General features: G+C 35.5%; 1 protein-coding gene across 3 annotated transcripts in view; it reads left to right on the forward strand.

Moving 5' to 3' along the window:
• The window catches only part of NBAS (NBAS subunit of NRZ tethering complex), a 187,445-nt gene that overhangs the window by 40,338 nt on the left and 119,554 nt on the right, over positions 1-27,553 (forward strand). For all 3 annotated transcript variants that reach the window (XM_068937157.1, XM_068937158.1, XM_068937159.1), the window contains 11 exons: positions 6,624-6,707; positions 7,192-7,345; positions 8,920-9,105; positions 10,072-10,245; positions 11,436-11,569; positions 12,380-12,442; positions 12,977-13,099; positions 14,615-14,717; positions 16,973-17,196; positions 20,182-20,294; positions 21,947-22,060. In XM_068937157.1, coding sequence (XP_068793258.1) covers positions 6,624-6,707; positions 7,192-7,345; positions 8,920-9,105; positions 10,072-10,245; positions 11,436-11,569; positions 12,380-12,442; positions 12,977-13,099; positions 14,615-14,717; positions 16,973-17,196; positions 20,182-20,294; positions 21,947-22,060 — 1,472 coding nt within the window. The remainder of the gene's footprint in view (positions 1-6,623; positions 6,708-7,191; positions 7,346-8,919; positions 9,106-10,071; positions 10,246-11,435; positions 11,570-12,379; positions 12,443-12,976; positions 13,100-14,614; positions 14,718-16,972; positions 17,197-20,181; positions 20,295-21,946; positions 22,061-27,553) is intronic.

Consider the following 27,553-nt stretch of genomic DNA (forward strand, 5'->3'; position numbering starts at 1 on the left):
AAAGGTGGGTTTTTTTGGTCTCTTTTCTGGGCCCAGGTGGCAGGATTTTTTGTTTGTTTGTTTGTTCCTCCTCTTCCCTGTATCTGCTTGTGAAAAGTTTCAAGTGGTTGATGTTTCTCAACTATGGCGCATGTTTTATAGCTCAGCACCTTCAGGGATCGCTCTCAGAACAGTTTAAGAGAAGGTCTGTAGTGACTGATCAGAGGATTCACGAGAGCCCTGAAAAGGATTGCCAGCTATATAAGCTCAACTTCTCCCTGAGTTGAGAAGATGTGCCAGCGTCTGTATGTGCTTGTCAACTGCAAACTGGTGTCATGCTTGACTTTAGATACTCAGTAATGTGTTTTTTGCAGAAATGTGATCCTGGTGTTTTCTTAATTCTGCTTCTCTTATTTCTCTGCTTCTGTTACAATAATGACACTTGAGTCTGTGCTGGGTTTTGGGTTTTTGAGGAGCAGTGCAAATCCCAATGACCTGCAGGTGCATAGGCTCTTTCTGTTAAGACAAGTGAAGAGAAGGTGGTGTGGTAAAAGTTTAGGTATTAAAATAAATATGAGAGAGAACCATCATCTCATTTGAGCAGCTACAGTTAGCATTCTGAGAGTATAGTTAAGATTGTTGCCCTTAGGTTTTGAAAGGTAATCTGAGAGGAAAATAATGTTTTACTGCTGTTATAAATACATAACCAGAGTCTCTTTCCTTTTTCTTTTAATTTTCTTTTCTCTTTTGTCTACTTTTAACTGCCGTTTTGCAACGTTATGGCTCACACTTGAAACTCAAAGAAGTTGGGAAATTCAAATGCATGGTTCCCTCCACAGCCATAACTCTGTTCCATTGCACATTATACTTGTAGTAAAAATCTTCACTTTAAAATAGCAACTTTTATATGTTTCTGCTTTTTCACTCCTTAACTTTCTCAAATACTGGTTTTCAGTGATGGCTCAAAGTGAATTTTTACTGGAGAGTTTTGAATGAACTCCAATTGCCTGATGGATGGGGTAGGAATGGAGATATCTTAATCCTAAGTGAAGTTTTAAAACTAAAAACTTCTGTGTAGGAGACTGTCATCTGTGAACAGATAAACACTGTACTTAAAGCAGTTCAGAACTGCTTCAGAAGGAGTTAACTCTGCTTTTCCATAATGAAATCTTCTGAACTAGGTTTCTAGTTATTGCCTGTGGCACTGCAATTTCAATGAAGCTCTTACAGCTTAATCTCTTTTCTTCTTAGTATGTGTAGGTAGTAAGTTTGACTGAAATCCACAGAATTGTCTAATATATAGTCCTGGTTCTCTGGTATTCGTTTTTCTTTTCTGCAGAACCCCTCCTCTTAAAAGTATGTGTGTCCTTTAGCTAAAAGTTACCGTGTGTCATGTGATGGAGTGGATTGCTTTTTGTCTTGTCTAGATGCAAGGTGCACAGTTTTGCCAGGAGAAAAATAATTTTTTTAAGTCTTCAACTAGATGAATCTCAAACAGACCCAGCATGAATTCCTGTAAGGAAAAAAAACGGCAGAATTGCCAATGGTAAAAGAAAGAATTGGTCTCTGACCTTGAAACTGAATTAGACCTTCCTATTCTAAAAGCCTGCCCTTGGAGGGAAAAGTAATCTTCAGGTTTGAATGAATGCAGTTGGTAGGATACAGAAACTACAATAGAATGGGCCCCTTTTGTCAAAGCAAAGAATGGGAAGAATTGCCAAGGCAAGGTAAGCAGTTAACTGAGTAGTGGAAAGAGCAATATAGGAAAAATCAGCTCTTTTTTGAAGAAACAGAGCTGAATACCTCCCTAATCCGTCAATTTACTGGGCTCCAGTCATATTTATTCTACTGCTGAAGGGAAAAGAGAGTAGGAAAAGGTCGGGGAAAAGAGAGTAGGAAAAGGTCGGGGGAAACAATGGCTTAGCCATAACGTGACGATATACTTCAATATAAATTAAAAAAAAAAAAAATTGTGTAAAGGCATGGAATGGCAAACCTGATGGTTTCTTATAATTAGAAAAAGGAGGACATCTGCTTTAATGACTCCAGGTGACCTCTTTTGGTGTCGGGAATTCTGGATGTGTGCCCACTGTGTATGTGCGGTTAACCCTACGTCTTCTGACCTCTGCAGAATTTCAGTTTTTGGAAACAAGCAGCACAGTTGCATAGCGTATGCAGAGAGACTAATATATGGTGTTGCGCATACAGCAAGCTATGCGTGCATGCTAAATTCACCACTTCCAGGCCACTTAAATTTGTGGATTCTGCACAGCATGTATATGTGTTAATTATAGTGTGTCCTGGATAAGCTGAATTTGCTGTATGAATGTTATGAAGAAAAGCGTAATACAAAAACAGAAGCCCTAACTCTTGGTATATATATTTTCACTTTTCTCTCTTCCTTTTCTCCCTCTCATCTGCATTTAATGCTTTTCAGTTTGCAAAATGTAATGATCTTTTGATGCCTGAAATCTTTCTCAACTGCTTCCTTTTTAACAGCTAGTTCTCAAAGATTTTATTGCTCTCTGTTGCTTCTGCATATGTTATTAGAGTTACAGATGTGGGAATTTGAGGAAAAACATCTATGCTAAAACATAACTATCAGTTAAGAAAAACTTTGATAAATGTCTAGGTAAATATAGCTCATTAAGCATTTCTTTGCCATTATAGAGGCCTCAGGTACAGAGTTCTCTTATTCTTTGCTATTGTCAGGTCTGGGTTTATTCAGAGGACTGGAATGATTTGTTCCCGTACTTGTATTTAAATTCAAATACTTGTTATTTTTCTAAACTCTTCAGTATGAGGAGAGAAGGTAGAGAAGATTGGGTGATCTCACTTAGCGTTGGAGGGAATTTGAATGTTTTTAGCATTGTTGAGAAGGTGAATGAAGTAAGCAAGTTGGCTTTGTGTGGGTGGGTGTTTTCCGAGGTGGTGGTGGTTTTGTGTGTGGTTATCTCGGCAAGAAAATTGTTAAGGCTGACTTTCCATAATTGCTTATTCCACCAGGCCTAGATATTTTACAGTTACCTTTTTGTGTTTTCTTTAAGCATTTAGAGAGGGTAGCTACCCAGCACTCTTGGTATTGGTGAGAGCTTTAGAAATGCAAAATGGTTCTATAAACTTGTTCCTCTATAGTGAACCTGAACGCTTTTAAAATGACAATTCCAGCCAGACTAGCAAATACTGGAAAAAAAAATTTCAGTGCTTAACCTATACACTTGACTCTAAAGTATTTGATTCTTCCTTTTTCTGCTGTGAAAAGGGAGAAAGAGTGAAGTGGAAAGCTTCCAGTCAGTATTACGATAGTATGAATTTTCCTTCCTATGAATCAAAAAGTCTCCTCCTCTTCAGTATTTCATAGCGAGGTCAGTTAATAAGCTTTTATGAAAAACTTTTTAAGGAAGCTTATAATAGTTACTTAATTTATGTGTATGGACACCTGTAGCTTTTATTCCTGCAAAATCTCATGCTGAAACATGAGAGTGCTTGAGCTGGGTTTCACCAAAAGGCAGATTGCTGGTAGCAGAGGCCAAAGGAGGGAGGAAGAAAGAGAAACAAGGAACAGGCAAGCACTTTGTAAAATTAACGTGAAACTTCTCAAGTATCTGTAATATGCGGCCCAAATATTTCTGGGCTAGATGTTTTATAAACATATAATAGACTTTCATGACACTTTCTTCCAGGAATTTACTACTCTCTATTTTTGCACTGATATACAGGTTTTCCTCCTCGATGTCACGCCGCAAGCAGTTAACGGCTTAGCAGCATATGGTGCACACAGCATCTGCTGTTGTTTATTTTAAATGGGTCCCTGCTAGTCCCATCCTTCCTTACAGTCCTTGTAGCGAGGGAAAACAGTGAAATGCCATTTCCTATTTAGGTGAAACGCAAAGGTGAACAACTGTATAAAAAACATCTGTTGGTTGTTTTTTTTCTCTAAGACTCTTCAGCCTACCTGTGTGATCGTTCCTCCTGTGAAAGCCATTTCTTTCCTTTGGTCATTCTGATTGCTCTTCTCTATGTTTTCCCCCTTTTTCTGTCATACCCTCTTTAGCAGGGTTGGGGCAGACGGCCAAGTTGCAATCAGCTTCCTGCCTCCGTGGATTCTGGAGGTAGTGATGGGGGGGGGGGAAAGCAGCTATCCAGAAAAGAAAAAAAGCCTGGGAACTCTAACAGAGTGAAATTGTTCTCAGCATACTTTTTTTTTTTTTAAGCAAGCCAGTTCCAACTTTAAACTCCAACTTCAAACTGTAAGCCGTAGTCGGATGTTGGGCAAATTATTTCAAATGTCTGTACTTACGCATAACTTTTAACAGTTTCTGTTAATCAGAAAGGGTTCTGTTGCAAAACGTGTTTTTAAAAATGTTAGAAGCAGTTAGAGTTTAAAGACAAACCGAAGTGTGTTTTATGTTATGGGAATATGGAAGAGGTATCTAGTTGTAGATGGGAAGAGGGCAATATAGGATATTTTCTGAATTGAGGAAGGGAGAAGGGAAGGATAGGGGATTGTAAGAGTCTGCTAAAAGAAGATGTGGTTTTCTAATAATTTAGATTTTTAGGTTGGGCAGGTAATTCTTGCTGTCATTAAAATAGAAGACTATTTACTGTCTTTTTATTAGGGCCTGCAAAGGGACTAAATTGTGTTAAGAATAACTGAGGAAGAAACATATCATTCATACTGGAACTGATGTTTTGGTCGGTTAAGAAACTTTGCACATTGTGATGAACGTTAATTATAAGCCTCTTAAACTAATGATGCAGTAGAGAAACACTCAGTTTCTTAACATATTTCCAGAATGTAATTTTGCCATGTGTGTAGCAGGATGTGGCATCTTATTTAGTAAGATCTCATTCAGTGGGGTATTTGGCAATATAGATTTGGAGTGGTAGGTGTTTTTTTTTTTGTTTTTTGTTTTTTTCCCCCCAGGCCTCATACTGAGGGGCAGAAGCGTTCTTAGCCTTCAAGTGAGATAAAAGATAACTCTGGTTGCTAATATCAACGAGTGTTACTTCAAAGTTTTCTTTGTTAATTTCTTTTTTTCAGCGATGTTAGTACATGGTACCTGGTTGGGGGGGGGAGGGAAGTTGCAGGGGGTTTTGTCCAACTTGGCATGAGTGAAACGGAACAGAAAGCAGTTCTTGCGTTGCTTGAGACATGGGAATTAGCTGCTTTCCGTCTTTTCCCCTTCTTTGTTTTGAGTTTTATAGTGTGCAAGCCTGCCTCTGCCAATTTACTGCTGGATTTCTGCACTACGTGTTTTATTTGGATGACTGGATTTACTATGGATAAAGCCAGGATGATATTGTTGAGGCACAGCAGTGGTAAAGGAACGGTGGCGGACCCCCGTGGAAAAACGTCCGCGCGTGTGTGTTTATTCAGGAGAGGACGATTAGTATAGATGTGCTTTGCTTTAAGTGCATTTAATGGCTGTCGCTGAATGAGATGGAGTTCCTTGGTTTTAGTTTGTTGTTCTACCATTTATGTTGTGAAATTGATTTGTTTACTGGAACAGGGTGTGTGTGTGGGGGGGGGAGGTTTCCTATTTTTTGAAGCTACTGAAAGGATTCATACGTATTTGTTGGTACTGATTACAGTACTGCTGCTTTTCAAGGGATGAGAAGATTGTATCAGTTGCTAGTTTGTAATACCAGGGATTGTCCATTTATTACTACACTTACTGTTAATTATCAGGGTCAGGAGGAAAATGAATAAGACTTAAAATAGTTTATTGCTCCCGTGTGTTGAAACTTTAATGTCTTGACTTTGTACATGATTTGTTTCTTTGGTTCTGTGATTTGTAGAAATAGATGCCTCTCTCCTTTCCCCTCAGTTAATGCTCAGCATAGCTTGACAGGATTTTCTGGGGTTTCATGCTGCTTAAACCGCTAGCCTGCAAGAGCAAGCCATGACTAATCATCCTAGTAATAGCTCCTGTTGTTCTTAATCTGTATCTTAAACAGACTTTTTTCCTCAACCTTGGTATTTAAAATATATTTCGCTGTGGGTGTTTGTAGTCAGAAAACCATGTCAAACTTAATTGAGAAGATCAGTACAGCAGGGCATATCTTGATTTGGTTCAGTACAAGGATTTGTGCTCAGATTTGAAGAATTATGTTTTCTAAACTGTGAAGATCAGAGGTTGTTTTTGTTACTAATTTCAATCTTCTGTGATAGTATATGAAATCAGAATACTTCTTACTGTGAAGCAGTAAGGATTTTTAAAGCATGTAGTTCTCAGGCTTGTGTTCTCTCTCTCTCTCTCTCTCTCTCTCTCTCTCTCTCTTCTTTTTTTTGGTATGATCAATAAGAAGAGTTTTCAGTAGACTTTTAGTGGGTTTTAAAAGGTGCAGGTTATATATATATATATATGTATATGTATATGTATGTGTGTATATATATGTGTGTGTGTGTATATATGTATACACACACACACACGTAAGGATAATATCACTTAAGCAAAATAACGCTTGTGTAGCTGCGTTAAAAAGTGATACCTCTTCAAGAATTGACCTTGTGAGTAAATGATGTTCTTGATTATGAATTCACTCAAATAGTTGTGTATGCCCTGCATTCCAGTAATTGAACGTCCTTCCAATTTGTTGCCAGATTTCTTTTGTAAAACTTCTGTTTTATTTTATACCAGTTACAAGCAGGGGACACTGAAGATCCTTCCTTGGAAGGAGCAGAAACATCGTGAAGAAGACTGGTGTGAAAAAGCAGAATGCAAGTAAGTGTATGGAAAAAGCAAGAGATCTTATATATTTTTGTTGCAGATACGTAGTTTCCATGCTAATTCTTAAAATCTGGGAAATCTTGGAAATCTTTCATGTTACTAAATTATGTTTGGTATGATTATACGATGAGTAATTTATATCATATGCAAGTGAGTAGAGGGGAGATTACTGTAGGAAATACTAATTTTTCCTGTTACTTGCAAACCTTAACCTTATCATAGCAGCATTAGTGGATGACATAACTGCCTTTCAGTGCATTAAAAACAGAATTCAGAAATTGGGCATATACTCTGATTAGTTACTTGCTGACAGAAAGAAACACTTGCTGTAATTGGCATTTGAATCTATTCAAAGTACTGATGTGACAGGTTGATATCTGTCATTCTCTATTAGAATGATCAGACCTTTTAGAGAGAAGACTGATGTGGAAAGAGCTGCAAGTAAACATATAGTACTTTTTTTTTTTTTTTTTTTTAGGATGATTGTTGAACCAACTCTACAAGATGAAGGCGAATTTCTGTATGAAATGCAACCGGAATTACTGAAGTATAGGACTACTGAACTTTCAGTGGATCTGGTTACTGATTGGTATTTGAACAGGGCACAAGAAATTGAAAATTATTCTATGCAGGTGAGGATGACAGTGAGGAAATGATGACTGTCTTGAGCTGATCAACTTTCTTCAGTAGTACCCTGTATTAATGAGTATTAGCAGCATTACTAGTGAGCACTGACACTATTTTTAAACGATCTTTTTATGTCGTTCAAGCTTTGTTGTTATAGGACCAAATTTTCACAATACTCATGTTTAAAAAGCAGAAACAACAAACCCTGCTCTTCTCATCAATCCGTACTTATGTGTAAATCTGCCTGGTAATATAACACCATCTCAAACTTCAGTTTGACTTTGGAAGGCTGCTTGCTTTTTTTTTTTTTTTTTTTTTTTCCCCTCCCATCCAGTGTAGCTGTGCTTGCTTTTATTCAGCTAAATAGTTGATTCATAGGAATGAGAAGGAAACCAGTAAATTTTCCTTTCACTTGACTTATCCTAGCAGACAGTAGCACTTTCCCAGACAATGAAGTATGTTTACCATTATGTTTTATATTTGCAAGTGAGTAAAGGGAGGGAATGTTGTGCATAGTACTTCAGGAAGCTTGGCAAAACCAAACCTGCCACTTTTTCATTTCTGTCACATGACAGTATGCCATATATGACTATGCAGTAGTCATATGTCACTGTCATGCCAATATTTAGTACACTCATGATTATTTCCTGGCAGGTTTGTTGTGTGTTTGTGAAACCATTGTACAACTTATATGTGTACTTTAGTTTCTTCCTGTTTTGAAAACATGTGAAGGTCTGTGCTGTGGAGCTAAGCAGTACACATAAGAATAGATCTTCTCAGCACTGACATTTTCCAGTATTTTATTGCTTCATGAGCCAGTTTAGCTGTGTCAAGAGGAGGTTGGATGGAATTATCACCATAGGTTAGTTCTGATGAGCTAGCTCTGTTATTTTTCAAGTTTGCAGTTTTCAAAGACTCTTGGAGATCACAGGGAGCTATGATTGACAGACCATTAGTAGGTATGGAAATGAAAGCAACTTCTAAGAATCAATTAGATTACTAACAAATTAAATGCAACTGAATCCAGCTCTTACAGTGTTATATCTGCCGTACTGAATACACACAACTAATATTGCATTCTTTGAAATCAAAGCAAAATCATACATATAAACGTATTTTCAGCCATCAAGGAAAAGGCTCTTGTTAACTCTGAAATAAAATGCAATGGTTACAATTTTTAGAAAAGTCACATTACACAAATGTATGCATAACTTCAGTCAGTTAACTGATAAAGTTACTTACAGTCAATTCTTTATAATCCATGGAGTGTGAGCTGCCTACCTCTGTGTGATCTACACAAGGAAACAGAAGATACTGTTCTCCTAATTTACATGCATCAGTTGCATAGGATGCACCTGGGCCAAAAGGCTGATAATAACATCACCCACTAAGAGTAAGCATTTTATTTGTGTTTATAGTGCTGAGGTGAGCAATCCGTTTAGGAAAATACAGATGATAAAAGAACTCAGAACTACCTCTTAAGCAAAGAGAACAGGGAATGAAAATGGAGATATAAACAGGCCCTGGACTTGTAAAGTTTTTTGGCAAACAGTTGTACAGCAGGGTGTTTATTTTTCAGGTGGACTGTGCTTTGTCCCTTGTTCGTCTTGGTGTGGAGAGGAATATCCCTGGTCTGCAGATGCTTTGTGATAATCTGATTACTCTTGAGACAGTAGTTTATGAGACTGAAGGTGATCGAACCTTAACTTTGAAGGAACTAGTAGAGATGAAAGACATTGAAAAGCTGAGACTGCTGATGAAGAACGTAAGTATTTTTAACGCGCTGCTAAGTAGAGCCTAATTCTAATAATTCAGGTTACCCTAGATCCCTTGTATCTGTAGCTGTGACTAACAAGTCACTTGCATTTTTCTGATGGACATTCTTCTTCAGTTCAACAAGATATCAAACAATGTCTTTGTTTTCTCAGAGACTTGTTTCTTCATTCTAGGCACAGGGCTGAACATTAATTTCAGTCATGTGAAAGCTGTGGATTCCTTTTTCATCAGCCCTTTCTGAAGGATCTTCGGTGTAGCTGTTACTAATGCTGCAGCTACGACAATGAATGTTTTCCTTGGATAGTTTCTGATGTTTGAAAATGGTGGCAAAAAATATTTACCTTAGCAGTATATGTGTGTTTTTAATCTTCTCTGTGTTCAGCCTGTACGTGGCATTTCAGAATAAAAAGGCTATGCCTTTTTTGGAAGGGTTGGAAAATACCTAGAGATCAAATAAAGCTTTGAAATTCAGTCGAAGAATATGTAAGGTAGAGAAGAATACTTGTGTGCTTGAAGTCTTCTCAGAATTTTCCAACTTTTACTACTCTTTGTAACCATTCACCACTTGTTTTCCTGTCTTGTGTCCTTGATTACTGAAATATTGAAAGTAATGCTACTCTGACGGGGGTGCAAATTCACCTTTCACTCATCCAAAAATTGCTGGAGGAAGAGAGCTTGGCTTTCTTGTAATGAGCTTTTCTCCTGCACTGCTTGGTCTCCCCAAACTATTCAGCAGCAGCAAGAAGATGGATTGTTTCTGTAGTTCATTTTGTAGTGATCTGTACAGTAGTGGAAGTTCAGGTTTCTGCTCTTGGTTGTGATATATGACAAATACAGCTGAAATTAAATTGATCAAAATTTGCTCTGTATTTTGTTATTATTTTGAAAAAGGAACCTGAGTTTATTCTCTTCTCCCTCTCTGCCCTCCTTCCCTTTAACTCACAACTCCTTCCAGTCCTCCAAGGAAAAATATGTGAAAAATGTTTATCAGTGGATGATCCCATTTCTCCACCGCTGTGAAAATCGGTCTCCTGGTCTGGCAAATTCACTTTTTAAAGAATATTTAGTGACGTTAGCAAAGGAAGAGCTGACTCTACCTCTGAAGATATTTCAGAATTCAAAACCTGCTGTAAGTACAGAACCCTGATGCTTCTTCTGGTTTCGTTGAATATTCTTGTCCTGAAGAAGTTAATTCATAAATAAGGCTGGTTTTTCTTCTATATCAGATTCTTTCTATATTCTTTCCCTTCCTTTTGGACTGTGCATTTGTCATGTTTATAGGAAATGCTAATTAAAAAATATTAAAGCATGAGTAATGAGATGACTCATCTGTCCTTAATGAGATTGGCAAACTAACATAATTATGATCTAGACCTAATATAACAAAAATTAATGTAAAGATTATTCTTGATGTCATTTTTTTGGTGATGTATTTAAAATAAATTTCTGGCAAATGGACTTTTTAGAAAAATGGGTGAATGATGGTTTTGTGGTTTCACTAATACTTGCTCCTGAAGAAATGTATTGCTGTTTCATTTTCTCATAATTATCTGAAGTTTCAGTTACTCAAGAAGTAATTGCCCCTATCTTTATCTTTTTCTTTTGTTGACATAATGGGGTGAGGTGGGACACCCAACAGCAAAAAAACAGCCAAACCCTCCTGATTATTCTAGAGCAATGTGGTTCCTGATATATGAGGAAAATTACATATGAATCTTGTCCTCCCCAAACCTTATTTGAAAGCAAACAAATGAGTTAAATGAGCAACAATGAGTTATCTTGAGCAACAATGAGTTATAAGTTTGGGTTAATGCAATTAAAAAGAAAGGAGAATGCTTTTGAAGGTACTAGGTTTATTTCAGATGTGTGTTTTTTAGCCTTCTGAATATTTCATGCTGTTTCTACAGTTCAAAATCATTCAAAGATGCTCTGTAAGCACACTTTTACATACTCTTGAAGGTTGTACATAGATATAAAAATACTATTGTACAAATTAAATCTGACTGATGTTGATAGTAGTTTGGTTTCCCCTACACTGTAGCAGTCTGCGGCCTTCCCCCCCAATTTCAAACAGGTAAAATTGTTCTTTCAAGTGCCCTCGGTGCAGGGAACTAGCTTATTAATATTTCTGCTTTTATAAATATGACAGAGACTTTACTGGAATTGTTAGAAAGAGACCTTGTAATTACAACCAGAAGGGGTGTGTGTGTGTGTGTGTGTGTGTGTGTATATATTTTAATTTCAGTAGCCACTCAACTATTTAATTGGAAAAAAGAAACAAACAAAAATTATCATACAGATGCTTTCTTTTCTTGTTAGTGTCAGCAAAAAATTATTCCCGATCAAGACCAGCTTATGATTACAGCACTGGAATGCATTTATAGTTGTGAACGAGATGATCAGCTCGCGCTCTGTTACGATATTTTGGAATGCCTTCCACAAAGAGGATATGGGTAAGAATCTTCAGCTAGTTATTTTAAATATTTTAAACATGGTCAATATAGTTCCAAAGTAGTGCTTTAAAAATACTTGCTAATACTGTTGCTTCAAATCTGGCTTTGCTTTCTAATGCAATCATTATCATTAAATAAGGACTATCATTAAAGAGTATGTAATGTTGAGTGTTCTGTTCCTTTCTGAATTGCATTTTGGTTTTGTGTGTGTTTGTGTGCCCTACTTCCTCTACCAACTAATGTAACCCATGTGTATCAAACATTGTTTAAACTAGCAGTCCAGGCTGAGCCTTATTAGTTTCCTTGAGTTTTATATCCTTGTGACTGAGACCAAGTGTTAGTATTATCGTACTAATCTCACTGGTCTTGTTACGTTTGATAGTGTTTTATGCTAATAAACAGCATTGTGGGCATGTGAGAGAGGTTTTAATGTAGAAGGCCTGTACCAAGGAAGAATAATTCTGGAGAAAATGAAAGCATAAAAGGAGGAGATGTAATCTAGTTCCCCAGTATCTTTTACATGTAGGAAGGAGAGATCCTGAGAGAAGTCTTTAGGGTGGAATAACAGGCTGCTATTTGAGAGGCTTAGTCTTCATTTTTAGCTATTCCTCCAGCAAGAAGTTGACAGTGTGTTTTTTTTTTTTTTTTTTTTTTTTTAAAGTAAAAGCATGTATTGTTTGATCTTATGAAGGAGTATTTCGAATCTACCAGTACTTATCTTCATACCTGTCATACGTATTATATTAACAAAGTGCAGAAAGTATGATTCTATTTATTTGTTTATTTATTTATTGTAAAATATCTTTGCAGGCCTGAAACAGATATAACTAACACTCTTCATGATGAAGTAGATGAACTGGAACAAATTCTTAGGTATTTAATTTTGCCACAATAAACTGTACATTCTTATAGAAGTTACTGGGCATACCCGAGAGCACTGAGGAGAAAGCAGCAAGAATGTCTATCTTGTATTGTGCTGTTGGCGTGGTAATCTTCAAGTTTTTATGTTCAGAACTTGCTAATTTTGAATGCTTTTTAGCTATTTGAATATTACAAAACTACACAGATATTTCTCTTGGAATGTGATCTGTGGCGGAGAGTGAGCTGGAGACGAGTACTCCTAAAATATCTGAGAGACTTCTTTCATCTTGAGTATGGTGCTTTGTATGGCCAAAAGGTGTGAATGCACTTCATCAGTTTATTGGTGGTGTTGAGTTATGTTCACCCCACAGTAATTTTAAATTTTTGATTAAATAATGTTACTTAGGTTAATCCTTTCTGTTATAGACTTTACATAGAGAGAGTTCTTTGCGTTCAGAGCGCGTTGTCTGTTACAGTTTTAAGGCTCCTGCAGCAGAGGTAGTTGTATAACTGCAGAATTCAAAAACGTTGACTGTTCACTTACAGCGTATCAGAGCTTTTGGAGAAACACGGCCTTCAGAAACCTGTTTCGTTTGTGAAAAACACAAAGGACAACCCGGAGGAGGCACGGAAGCTGATGATTAGGCTGACAAGGCACACAGGTCGCAAGTTAGTATTCAAAAGGGAATTGGAGATAAGAGAGGGAAAGGAGAGTCAGAGGTAACAAACTGTGCTTACTGTCAGAGAGCGTACTCTCTATTTTGTTACGATACGGAACTGTTGTGTTCAAACTGAATACAGCGTCCATAAAACACGTTTGTTAAACTGAAGATTAACGCTATTAGTGTTTTGGCTGCGTTCTCCAGATATCAAAGAATTGCCCTGCTTCAAACTCTTTTCAGTATCTTTGTGTTTTGTTCAATTCAACAAGCCTAAAAGGCTTGTTTAGGCTACAAAATACTCTATGATGAAGAGTAATTAAGGTAACATACAGTAAGTGTGTCCTTTAAGGTTTGTTTATTCTTATGAGAAGTGCAGAATTTGTAAAATAACACTTTTGCATGTTTTCTTAGAAGCAGTGGTAGTAGGGTAATTTAATGATTCTACTTACCGATTTTACCTCTTCTATTTCTGTCTTTTAATTTTCCTTTATACTAGTGACTCCTTTTAATTGCACTTCTAACTGTAGATGAGTTATTACGCAGCTTCTGAAATGGGCAGATAAAAAAAAATCATGGGGAAAACAGCCCTTTCTTTGATTTTTCTTCTTTTTAGTTAAAGTAAATGCAGATAATGTTTTATCAGTGGTGCTAGGGCAGTGCTCGGCTGGTATGTGCTGAAAGCTTTTTAAGAATTCTAAAGATTTTTTTTTCTTTTTTTAGAAAGAAAAAGACAATGCCTCTGTAGGAAAAATGTTGATTTTTTTTTTTTTTTTTTACTTGTTTGTAGAGATCCTTTGCTTTGCAAAAGTGAAAGCTAATACCACATGAGAAAAATCACGGTTAGCTGGACGAGTATACATATTTAAAACAGTGATTTTTCACTCTTTAATGCTCAATCAAGACAATATCAAACTAAACATTCATAACACTTTTATTTATATAAGTTTTGATAATGGCACGTGACATTCTATAGGATGCTTTGTGGGTTAAGATACTGTGGTTCCAGGCCGAGGATCTGAATTCTGTTTCAGGAAGAAAATAAGTTTGCTGCTTTATTCTCCTGTGGTTGCAGGCAATTTATTAGTCTTTTTCAGATTGCCTGCAATAAACAGCACTCTGATGATCCTCAGTGGCTGACACAACTTTGTTTTTACCCTCTTATTGGACCACCTTGAAGACAGCACTTCCAACTTGCTGATGTACTCTTGGAAGTAATCAGAACCTTCCTTGAAACCTTGAACTAGTGGAAGATTTTGATAAAATGTACTTAAATCCCTGTCTCATTCCACAGAAAAACAAAACAAAAAAAATTAGGTACTGCACTATCGTCAAACAAAATTTTATCCCACAGACACTGTTATATCTTTAAACTGCTTTTGGTTAAAAGTCCAATTAAAGATTGAGATACCTTTCAAGAAAAGTGATTTTTTGGGGGGGGGGGATGATGGAACTGTAGTATTATCTACTGCCTTTCTTTAAAATTGTTGAAGAAAAGAAAATTTAATTTAAAAAATGTTCATAGGCAGCCATCAGTCAGTGAGACACACTGGAAGGAGTTGCTCCAGGATATGCTAGACATGCAGCAGAAAGTGTATACGTGCTTACCTGCAGATACTTGCTATGAGGTGAGTTTTATGTGTTCTCCTATTGATTTATGTCCCATGTAAGTTACAAATTCTCATTTCATATTTTTGCTCGCAAATGGAAGTACATTTTAATATGTTATGTTACTTCCTGATTGTCTGTTGGCTCGTTTATGGTATTTTCAATCAAAGCAGAAACTTCCGGTGTTAATACATTTCATCATAAGCCCCTGTAGTATTCTGTGTATCTTTTACTGGAGTTAAACTTTTCTAAAAGTGATGCAACTACTGGATACACCATAATTTGCTTCTTTTAGCAAATATATTTAGTGCTAAGCACTCCAAATTAGTGATAAATAAAACAATTTTTTAGATAAATGTTTTCTTGAACTAAGTATCTTTTTAAACACGAAGTTGTAGTTTGATAGTATCACCCATGATGCATAAAGGATTATGGGCTTTTTACTGTTTGCACTTTAAATGGAATAATGTGAGATGAGAAATCTAACTTAACTGAAGAAAAAAAATGAGAAAAAGCAAAAAAAAAAAAACAAAAAAAAACCAAAAAACCCTACCTATACTTAAACCCTTAACCAATGTCATTAGTGTTTGCAAAGGACAGTTATAAGACTAATGAGGAATTTGCTATTGTATGTACTGTTTATTTACATTTTCATTTCAGTATATTGCAGTTTATTACAAAAACAGTGTTATGCCCACTATAATCTCTATTTAAATCTTGACATCCTTTAAAAGCTCAGTAATGTAAGATTTCTTTATTACAACTTGCAGATTTAATTTATTATGGCTGCCAGTTTGATTAGCTCTTGGGAGAAGTTTTGAAAGCAAATTAGAAAAAAAAACTTGAAGGGAAAAAGCAAATGCGATTCAGGCTATAAATAAGAATGTCACTCTTTCTCTGCAGTTGTACAATTTGAAGTTGCACCAAGAAAACTGCAGTATATTTAATGTTCCTGTTCTTGTGACAAGCTTAGGCTTAGTATACTTGGAATTTTGTTAAAGCTAAAGTGCATCTTTTTAATTAATGTGCTAGCGCATTCTGAAAGTGAAAATTGTATGATCTGCTTTGCTGTGATCTTAATATAAGGTTTTTATTAATATTAAATGAATTTTTAACCTCTGGACCATAAAATTAAAAAAAAAAAAAAAGGTACAGCAAATGGTTTTGTAAAAACGATCTAGAAAGACTGAAGTGTGCTTTGAAATATAGTACCGTCATATGCTATTTTGTTTTGATAACTTCAAAATCAAGAAATGGATGGGGCAGTAAGGATTCATTATCACATGTGAGGCTTATAGCAGGATCTTTTTTTTTAAGCATGCTGCTGTGTATATTTTACTTGCATGCAAAGTAAGTCCTCCTTCAAGAGAACAGGATTTCGTATATATAAATATTTATGAGTGTATATATATGTGTATGTGTGTGTGTGTGTGTAAACATATATCATGCATATTATGAAGTGGAAGTTGGTCCAAATTGCATGTTATTTTTTAAGAAACACCAAACTATGGTCCTTTGCTCTAAAGCAAAGCATGAGATGATTTGGAGAGGTTGTTCATAGCTAAGAAATACTTATAGTATGAAATTAGAAAACTTTGACAAAGGTCACATTCCTGCACCTGCTTCATTTTCTGAAATGATTAAATCCATATGTTGCTTAATTAAGACTGTACTGATCCCTGGTTCTGTAAAACGTATGAATGATATATTTTTGAAAAGAATTCAGGAAACTTTGAGTTTTTTCAAGTAAGCAAAGCTTTTGACCTAAAATTAATTAACAATTAAGTGTTTCCTGGCAGATGCAGCAGTATATTAGTATGCGTTCTTTGAAGACGATCTTGATAACAACTTAAAAGCTTATTAGATATGGTCGTTCCTAAATATTTTGAATCTCTTCAGGAATAGAGGCTTTGTCCTTGTATGATGATGTTTTTAAGGTCTCAATCCTGAACTGTCTTCTGAGATTCTTGCATCCATTTTGATGCTTCAGAGTGCAGGTATAAATGATGTCTGTTCTCCAGCTTCTGTTGTAACAGTGAAATTCATATATATATATTTTTTTTTCTATGTGAGGTAGAAATAACTTGCTACTAGTTAATTTTAGCTTTACTTAAAAAATGCAGAAATATTCTCCCAAAGTTACTTTCTACTTGGACTGAATACATTCTTGTGGCTTAAAGGATTCTTCTGTTCAAAGGGAATGGTTCCATAGAGTGCAAACATGCTTTCTTGAAGCTCTTACTGCAAATTATTAAACTACTGTTCTTTCTTTCAGATATTCACGGAAAGTCTTTTATGCTCGAGCAGTATAGACAATATCCACTTGGCTGGAGAAATGATGCATTGCAGTATTTGGTCAGTGGATCCCCTAGTTGCCTCAAAAGGAAAGCCACAGTACAGAGTCAGCTATGAGAAAAGTATCGAACTAGTTTTGGCTGCTGGCAGAGAATATTTCAATTCCTCAACCAGTTTGACTGATAGCTGCATGGATTTGGCCAGGTATATTCGCAGTTACCATATACATAAATACATATTGCTTTTTAAATTGAAACTGGAATGTTGCTTTTGCGGTAAAAGATGGTGAACCTTACGTAGGCTTGGTTCTCTTTTTGTAAAATAGCGTGGTAAATCGAAACGATATCTGTGGCCACTGCTGTCGCTGATTGTTAGAACTATCTGTTACAGATTTAGACTGAGGAAGAAAAGTGAAAGTCTTTCTCTGGGCATAAAAATGTTTTGGATATGTGCCGTTTGAACTTTTTCCATGGTCTTGCTTTGAACTGTAATCGTGGCCCCTGGTTGCTAATACAGATAGAAAATAGCACATTGATCGTTCTTTCATTCCTTTTCTTACACTGGTCTTTAGATGACTTCATTTGAGGCAGTCTTGCTTTGTTATGTTAAGAAATAAGCCAGATCATTCTTCAGAGATTCAGTCATAGAGCAGCTTTCTATAAAGAGGTTGCAATGCATAGAGGTTTACGTGTAGAGGTTGCAGCGTGGGTGATCATCTTGTGTAAGGTTAAATACAGAAGTACTGTCTTTCACAAGGTGGGTGTGGATAGGTAATATATGCCTACATTGAAGACAAATTCCTTGGTTTATCCTAAAATGTTTAAGATATATCTTTCTCTTAATGTTTCCAGCAGTTCTTTTTTATTCTTAGAATATACTGTTTCATTCATTGTTTACTATGTGTTAATCCAAATCAATTTTCCATTTCCCTTGAGGCACTTAAAAACAAAACAAAAACAAGCCCAAGAAAAGACATTACTTTAAAATACTTCTTTCACTTAGAGATGAGTACATTAACTATTAATTACAAGAAAGAGGTTAAATTATTCCCCCCCTCCGCCCCCACATGGAATAAATTCATATGAACCTGTAGTAGTGTGTACTCCAATGTGTACTGTTACTATTAGGTTAAATTATTATTATTTTTTTTTTTAAACAAGAAAAGGCTTGGGTAGATGTATATGTCATCCGTAACTTAAATAAAATGAAATTATGAAAGTGACTGAAAATGATTTTTTTTTTTTTTTTTAATTTATAACTTTTATTTCTCTAACCTGTAGCACCTCTCCTTTTTACTCCCCTTCTCTCCCCCTCTAACATAAACAGATTTGTTTTGGGGGTGTGTTTTTTGTTAATTAAAGGCACAATCTTTTATTAAAGTTGGAAGACATTCACTTTTACAGTGTTAGTTATATAACGTTAGCTGTATTTCTGCCTTTTTGTTGAAAACACGATTTGCTGAACATCATCGCTGCTTATATGTGCTCTAGAGATGTCTATGTTTAGGTTTAAATGGCACAGAAGGCACTGTGTCTTGTATATGTGTGTACGTCTGCATACATACATACGTATATATATATAAAAATATATATACTATGTGATTGTTGGGATCATAATGAACTAGGTGCATACACTGTTCGAATATTCAGATTGCAATGATATTATATCAATTTATGCATATAATTACTACAGTTAAAACCTCCTCATTAGCTGCTTATTTGTAAGGGGAGAGGATACAGTGCTGATGGGATTCGGTCTATGTATAGGAGAGAGACCGTTCTCTGGGCTAAGGCAGAAGGCTTAGGGCTTGATTGACCTCCTTCCACTGGTGAATAGCTTATTTTGGAGCAGTAGGAGCAAAATGCTTTTATATTTGGAACAGATGATTTGCCCAGCCATTTGCTGTTGCAAGCAGCTATGTGATATAATCCTCCTGGAAAAATTGATCGAGTGTCATCCTAAAATTAGGATGCATGTACAAATTTTAGTTTTACCCAAAATCCTGTTGAGAGGCTCTTGCATATTGGAAATACACAGTAGTATCTCGTGTCTTGTGATCCACTTAAGCAATTTATAGTCCAAAATATAGTTAGGAGTGTGTGATCACGTGTTTATACTCTTCGATACGATGTTTTGATCCTTCTTAGACTTTTCTTCAATCAGCTGTTCCACAATGACACATCTTATTTCTGGGAATGATTATCAGTATGGGGCAGGTATCTTTATCTTTATCTTAATCTTTATCTAAATCTTTATCTTACTTACCTTTAGCTAGTTCGTTTTTAGTTCTTGTTTTCTCCTTCCGTTCCTGTTTAATCTCTGCTGAACCCCAGAACGTTTGTCAGTGTTCCTGAAAAACGTGACTGTTCAGATGGCAACGTAGCAAACCGTGTCCTTTCAATTTTGAGGTAAACACCTCTATTTCTTAATTAACAGGTAGAGGTGAAGGCCACATGACAATTTACACATATAAAATACTTTTCACTTTGTGCATGGTGTACTAAGCCATTTTACGTGTAGTAATAAACCTTTGAAAGTGTTTTTTGCCGGTGGATTTCTTGTTAAATATGTATGACTAAAACTACATGTGAACATATTGTACCGTGATGCAAATTTTATTCAAAAATTTCATCCTGTGAAAGAAATCATATAAAAAGTTATTTCTTTTTGAAAGCATTTTATTTTGTCTTGTATCAGTTTTTTATTTTTTTTATTGATTATAGTTGATGAAGTTGGAACTTGTGACAAAGGATCTGGCATTTTCACTGAACTTTTAACAGAATTTTGCTTTTAGCCTTTCATATATGGCAACATCAAAAACTAGTAATGATAAGGACAGATGTTTCTGGAAGTAATTATATATTTAAGTATGGACATCTGAAATGTCTTCCTTTCATGAAACCTGCTGCAACTCTAAATTCAGAGGAGTTATACAGTGTTCTTATTACAACCCAGTAAAAAAGATTATTGCTATCCAAAAATAGAATTTGATTAAAATGCTTAACCGGCTAACAGGATTATACTGTAAAACACCTATAATTTATGCTGCAGTATCAGTTAAACATTCAGCTGGTAAGTGCAGTAAAGTACTCTTTTTCACTCTAAAAGGAAGGAGTTATTTTTTTCCAGAAATCTCTCTCTCTCTCTTTTTTTTTTTTTTAATCTAAAATTTGTTTTCTTCCTGCTTAGGTGCTGTCTACAACTTATTGTTGACTGTCCAAGTGCTATTCAGGAGGAACTAGATCTCATTCGTGCTCTTGGCTACCTTGAAGAATTTGGTGTGAAAATACTACCGTTACAAGGTACTTCATATTTATATTCTTTATATGATCACTTGAATCCCATGCATAAATATGCTTGCCAAAAGTTTACTATTTACAGACTGTAGATATATAATTTAGTCCAACAAGTACATAGCTTTGTTCCGTACTAGAGTCAATAGTATGTTGTACAAATAAACTAAGGGTCCGTCTCCCCTGTCTTCCACCTCCCCCCCCCAAAAAAAAAAAAAAAAAACACCTAACAGGCAAGATGTCTGCAAATAAAATCTGTTTTTGGAGTTATTTTTAGCAGTGCTTTTTAATAAGTAAAATAGAGTATCTGAAGCTCCTGGTGACTTCATTAGAAACAATTTGAGCTCACCTTTTATTTATGAAATAGTCCACAGTTATTCATGTGCTTGTGGGCTTTAAAACAGTGTGTGAGAGAGAGATATTTCACATGTAGGTAGTTTTCATATCTCCATTGGGGTATTTCATTTTAAAATGTATTCCTGTGAAACAAAATGACAGTGGAAGCACACATTTACAATATATATCTTATGGAGACTTACATGAACTTAAAACTGTTTTGTAACTCAGATTCCAGCAGCATATAAAGCTGTTGGAAAAAGATTTGAAGGACAGGATGGTTATAGACATGGAGATAAAAGGGGTAAGGGAATGAAATGTGTGTTTTTTTTTTTTTTTTTTTAATAGGTTGTGCCAGACTAAAAGGTTTTCTTTTTTTCCCCTCTCAATTTTTTCCTTTCTTCTTTTTTTCTTTAAATAAAAAAATCAATTTTCTAGGTGAAAGAAGTAACAACAGTCCTTCTCTGTGTACTTCTCAGTGAAGTAAACGTACGATATTTTTATGCGGACACATATGTGAAACTTCATGAACATGCTCTGTGTTCTGAGAACTATTGTGATAAGAAAAAGCTAACTATTTTTTTTTTTCAACCAGCAACCTGAATTTACACATTAACTAGCTATCTAGTTTATGAACCAAAATAAGTTTATGATATTAAATGATACAACTAAGATAATTGTTTCACTCTTGGTAAACTTGTTTGGTGGTTTAGCTCAGCACTGCTTCTAAACTTCTCAGGATATGATTAACGCAATCTGTGCAGGCTGTCCCTCTCCTTGCTTGTAAAATTTTGATATAAATTAAAACGACATGAAGATTTTTGTCTATGTTTTTTTTTTTTTAATCCTGTCCACTCTAAAATAGTTTGTGAAGTAAAGTAAAGTGAATAGAAGCTTGGTAATGTCTGTTTTAGCAGTCTTTCTGAGAATCTTGCAAAAATTGTATTTTTCTTGAAAAGTCCTCTGAAAGCATGTAAACCGAATTGTTTAAAAATATTGAATCGGAAAACCTGAAGCAAAAATAATTTTTTATTTAAAAATATTTATTTATTATTATTGATTAAAAACATATATTTTAAGCTCTTCTTCTTCCATTCCCAACCTGATTTGCTATTGATTGGGGCTGGGTATGTTGTTATTTAACGTTCTATTCACAGATATAGTTGAGGATATGCATACAGGTGATTGTGAACTTTTTTTATTTTTTAGATGGTGCTCACGTTCTTATACTCACAGGCATTGTTTCTTTGTGTACGATGTTTAAAAAGAAATACGGCTAGAAGGTTCATTTATATGGTCTCTAACACCTACTCTTCTTTCAACAGTGCGTTTATGTTCAGATCGACTCAGCCTCATCAAGGACTGTCTTACTCAGTCGTCAGCAAACTACAAGCAGTCTGCTAAGCTCCTGGGACTTGCAAATTTATTGAGGGTTGCAGGTAAACTGTTCTAAAATACTGGATTACAATACAGCGTATATTTGCGTTACACTCTAGGACATTTGAGTTGAACCTTAGGATGTCTGTTCAAGGATGTCACTAAAAAGGCTCTTGAAGAGTAGTCATCAGGGAGGAATGAAATACTTTACAGGAATGAAATATTTTACCTGTAAAACAGCTGATGTTGAAGTCAGATATCTATTCTTCTTTACTACATAAAATAAGAATAGCCTTGTCTAATTTGGATTTTGAACAGAAGCTCCTTTCAGATTGGAGTTATGGATGAGAATATTTTATGCCTTACAGTCAATTGGTAGTACTGAAGTTTCAGTAAATCTTTTGTCCCTGTCAAATAAGGTAATTTGATTTTAGTAACAGTTCTGTTTAGGTTAGAGGAAAAAAATCAAATGTGATACATAAATTTCAGTTATTAGAAAGACTTTTGTCTATGCTTGGTGTATCTCCTTTGTGTGCTAAAAATAACGCATTGGAGAGCTTGAATATTCATTTGAGGAGCTGAACATCTTGAAGGACTGAGTCATTAGTAAAATAGATGTTTGGTACTGAACTGCCCCTTTTGTAGAGAAAGTAAGAGAAGTGAACTCAATTCTTTCTTCAGAGTTACTGAACTGAACTCGGTCTTCGGTATTGCTTCTAGGTTATTCAAGTATTAGCAGCTCTTTTGAAGATAGAATAAAGCTACGTATGTGAATGTGGATAGTTTTGCTTTTTTGTAAGGGTGGAACTGGAGAGCAGAGAAGAGGAGCCTAACCAGAATTTATAATTCATTGGAGTGCAGGGGGAGAGTTTTGACACTCTTTTGCTTCCTTTCTTAGGAAAGAAGTTTTCCTGTTTACCCATTTATGCTATGCCCTTGCTCCAGTAGTGCTTTTTTAATCTGTAGAACAACACCAGTGGGTTTTGGGAAGGGAAAAAGAGGAGGAAGGGAAGACTCTCAGATGTGTTTTTGACCAGTGTGTATTTAGATTGCTTACCTGAAGTTTCCTTTAGACGTTTTGATTTTTGAAAAAATATCCCATCGATATCACTGCAAATATAATACTGCAAAACTTTTATCACCTGGCCAAATAGAAATTCATATTTCATGAAGTGTGGTATATAAAATCAATATATTCCTGCATTGTCATTAACACATACCTGGCTAATTCCTTTCTCTCTTTTGTAAACTTTTTAATTACATAGTAGTTTGTACAGGGGGAGGGAGCTGTTCAGTGGGGTTGGTTATGAACAGAGATGCAGAGAATAAGTTTGACCTCCTGAGCATGACTGGGTCCTAAAGAAAGTAATCACAGCGTATAACGTGACTCTCTAGAAAGCATTATGCTGCTGTTATGTAGCACTGCTACTTGAAGAGCGATAGAGGGGAGGGGATGGCACCATACAATGTAGTTCAGGCCAGTCTATATATTTATGTTAATTTTGCAGGTAATCTCTGGGTCTATTTAAAAAAAAAAAAAAAAAAAAAAAGAGAAAGAGAGAGAAGGAGTCATTGCTCATTATTTAAAAGACCTGGAAGTAAGGAGGTATCTTCATATTGGTTTAAAAGTGAAGATTAATGTATAACAACTTCCCCCACCCCTTCCCCCACATCAGGTTAAAATTCTTAATTTCTCTTAGTATGACAGGGTTTTTAGACTAATGCTGCTGCTTTCTCATTTACCAACTTTTATGAATCTGGATGATTTGCTCTTTGAGGGAGGAAGAAAATCAAAATCCCAAGTGCTCTTATGAAGCTTAAAAGCATAAAGTCATGGTCCCCCTCCCTCCCCAGTGTTGTTATCCTGGTGCTTTAGTCATGGATTGGAGCTGACGATGTCCGGGCACATACTTTTGAACATGGAACAAACTCCTGGCTCCTGTATCCAGAGAATGATAGATAAGAGGCAACATAAATTAGGTAGAGAAGGTTAGGGAGTTCGTGTGGAATTCATTGATGCGGTAATAGATTTATAGCTTTATAATCATTGTAAAACTTACTTCAACATAATTGAAAAGGAAAGCTTTGAAGAGAGATTCAAAGCCAAATGATGAAATAGCGTCCTGATTTTCTTTTGTGTGGTTATTGTGCTGGAGAAAATCAGAAGCTGAAAGTGTGGTGGACACTTAAAGCAGGTGAATGGTTTTCAAACTACTTATTACGTGAAAAATTACGTATTTATTTTAAGAGTATTGGGCTCTCTGGCTTTAATATTAAGAGTAATGGTGGTAGTTGTTCCTCTTGTAAGTATGGAATTTTAGTAGTAAAAGTGTATCTCAGTGAGCAAAACAGTGATTTAACACTTGCCAATACTTCTCTTGTCTCTTAAGCAAAATAAATGTATATCTCTGTTGGTGTCTATATATTTTTTTTTCTCTATTACAGAGTAAAATTTGTTTAAGAAAGGGAAAAAGTAGCAGGAAAACGTTTGTGCTTAACATTCTATCCCATTAACTATTGTCCAGAAGAGGGTCCAAAAACCTTAATAACAATGCAAAGGAAATGACTGTCATCACTGTTTAAAAACTCATGTCAGTAAATGCAATATTTTTACTATTAAAAAGAAAATCCGTAGGGCTTCACTCTACGGTCCTCAATTACTGCTGTATGTATTTTAATTGAGTGTTGGAATAGGTAACCTTACACTGAATTTGAAGTTACATATGCTTTACACAGAGTAATAGTTCCTTTAAAAGCAGTACTAAATGGAACACTGGCACAGCCTTAACGATAGTCTGTAAATGAAAGATGTCATCTTTAAATAAAAATTCTTAAAATTTAATTGTTGATATTAAAAAAAAATCAAATTTTAAAGTGAGATATTTATAAAGGATATTTTTGTATCTGTCAACTCATAATTTTAGTTTTATTGAGTTGAATTTAATATGATGAAGAGTTATTTTAGAGCTCGATAACCATAAAGAGGATAATAAAGGTTAGTATTATCCCACAAATCACATTTTATTGCCAAAAGGGCAACTCGTACATTTGGATAAAGATTTCTAAATGAGTATATTTTATTTTAAGGTGAATATTAAAAATAAAAACTTACTTGCCATTTTAAAACAGCGAGCCTTTGTTAGCTGCTTTATAACTCCTGGGAAAGGGCAACTTGATTTCTAACAGCCTATGACGAAAGGATATGGTGTTATGGAGAGATACTGGGATGACTCTTGGTTTTGAAAAAGAATCTAGAGGCTGAACATTCTTAAGAACTTGTTTGATGACGAGTTGCTTTAAGATATGCTGCTGGAAGAAAGTTGTCTTTTGTCCCTAATTGCTTTTCGGTATTTACACAAGTACCCTGATTTATGAGCCAGCTTTGCTGTGAACGTTCTAATCGTTGCCTAGTGCACGGGACCCATCCGTATGGGCTGCGCGTTCTCAAAGTTGCAGTCCCTTCTGTTCTTAATCCACCATAAATGTCTACCAGCAGACTGCTTTCTAATGCTTTATCTACTAACTGGAGGGATTTGTATCAACTTTTCCCCCCTACTTGGTTGCTGATTTTGAAGGAACTGTTTTGATATACGTCTATATATATATCTATAGTTATATAAACTCAATATAAATTAACTATAGTTTATGCTATGTTATACTACATATTTATGTATAGTCTGTAAAATACAAGTACGTATATTTTAGTTTAAACTCGGAAAGAACGCATCTGCTATGCGTCTGTGACAAGGGCGGAGAGTGTGTGTAGTCACGCTCGAGGAAAGCTGTTTTGGGAGCTCTATTCTTTTAATAGAGCTTGGATTTTTAGAGAACAGCATTGAAGGCCAGTCACAGAATTTATATTCCTACTCATTGAAGGTAAAACATTGTTTAGGTAATGTTATATGAGTTGGGCTCTTAACTACTGTATGTTATTTGATTAACGGCAGTAAACTCTGCTTAAGCCTCCTTATCACTGTCTCTCTCAGACGGACGTACAAGTGCTATCTCAGTTTCACATATAGGCAAAGCGAGCAAGAGAGAATGTGTTTAGCGTGACAGTCAGAAAATCTGTAGCTGATTAGGGAACTGGAGGTGTTCCAGCTCTCATGATCCTTACTTAATCCACACTGTCAGTTTAAAAAGGATGCAAAAATGCATTTTAAGTAGTCACTTGCTTACAAAATAAGAGTGAAAAGGAGTAAAAAAATCAGTCTGATGTATCTGAAATTAAGAGGATCTTCTCCACTGTTACTCTGTTCAGAAAGATCCAGTGAATGTTGCTCTTTATTGTGACAATTTTTCAGTCAGGCATTCTAGAAATATTTTCTATTCACTTTTTCCCTTAATTTTCATGGTAATTGAGTTGATTTTAATCTCCATAAGCTAATTTTAAGTACACTAAAACTTATTTTTGAAACTCGTCTGCCTCAGCACTGACTTTTTTGCTTGGTGTATATGGAAGTAACCGGACAGATGGTTTGTGGTCTCGTGAATGTAGTTAATGTGGAATTCCTGGATTCTACATACAGTTTTGATTCCGTTTGACTCTTAAGTTTTTATGACTTGTTTTCACTCAGGATACTGTTTTCTCTTCTGTTTCAGCCGCTCACAAATTCAGCATGCATCCTACCTAAAATATCCTTTTCCTTCTAATGAACCTAAACTTGATTCAAACTTTTTGTTCAGCTTATCCTTTTTTTTTTTTTTTTTTTTTGCCCCCTCAAGTAAAAAGATTTCCTATCATTTCTGAGACTCCAGATTTTTCCTCCCATCATCCTTAACTCAATTTCTACTTCTGTTGACTTTATGGCATTTAGCCTTCAGATAGAGTAGGAGGAAGGAAAGGAAACCTGGAGACTCTCTTAAATCTTGCTGAGTAGAGTAACCCTTAGAGTAGAAATGCATCACTCATGATGTGAGGAAGCAATATCCTTAGGAGCTGAACACACTCACTTGCTTGCACACTCACACACTCATGATTTCACAAATAATGCAAGGGTAACAAACTAACATATCCTTTCTGGTTTCTGAACTTGATTTGTTTGAGAGTTAATATAGATCTATGTGATAAAATAGGATTATCATTTTAATAGTTTTTCTTACTGAAACTTTTTTGTTTTTAAAGCTTGAGTATCTGTCAAAAGGGCAGGGGAACAAGTTAGAGTTAAAAAGCTGTTTCACTTTTGTAAGATTTTATTATTAAAAATCTCTTCAAAGGAGAAGCCGTGAAGCTACAGCAGTGAGTTTTTTCGTGTTTGAATGTAAGAGTAAGATCGTGCTGCTAATCTGCAATAGGTAATATTTTAAGTGACTGCACTATTAAGGCAATGAAAGCCACATGAAGAAAGGCTTTGGCTGTGCATTGCGTGGGATTTGCTAGTCATGTTGGAGCTGATGGTTATTCTGTGGCACAAAAGTCTGCATCGAGATAATGGCAGTTTAAATGAGAGAAGAATGGAGATATATTTCAAAAAAAAAAAGTATAGGCGTAGAATGGAAGGTGAAGGATCCTTACCTTTTATGCTTGCACTTTTGTAAAACATACAAAGATGTAT

The sequence above is a fragment of the Struthio camelus genome, chromosome 3, assembly GCF_040807025.1.
Source record: "Struthio camelus isolate bStrCam1 chromosome 3, bStrCam1.hap1, whole genome shotgun sequence".
Classification (NCBI taxonomy): Eukaryota; Metazoa; Chordata; class Aves; order Struthioniformes; family Struthionidae; genus Struthio; species Struthio camelus.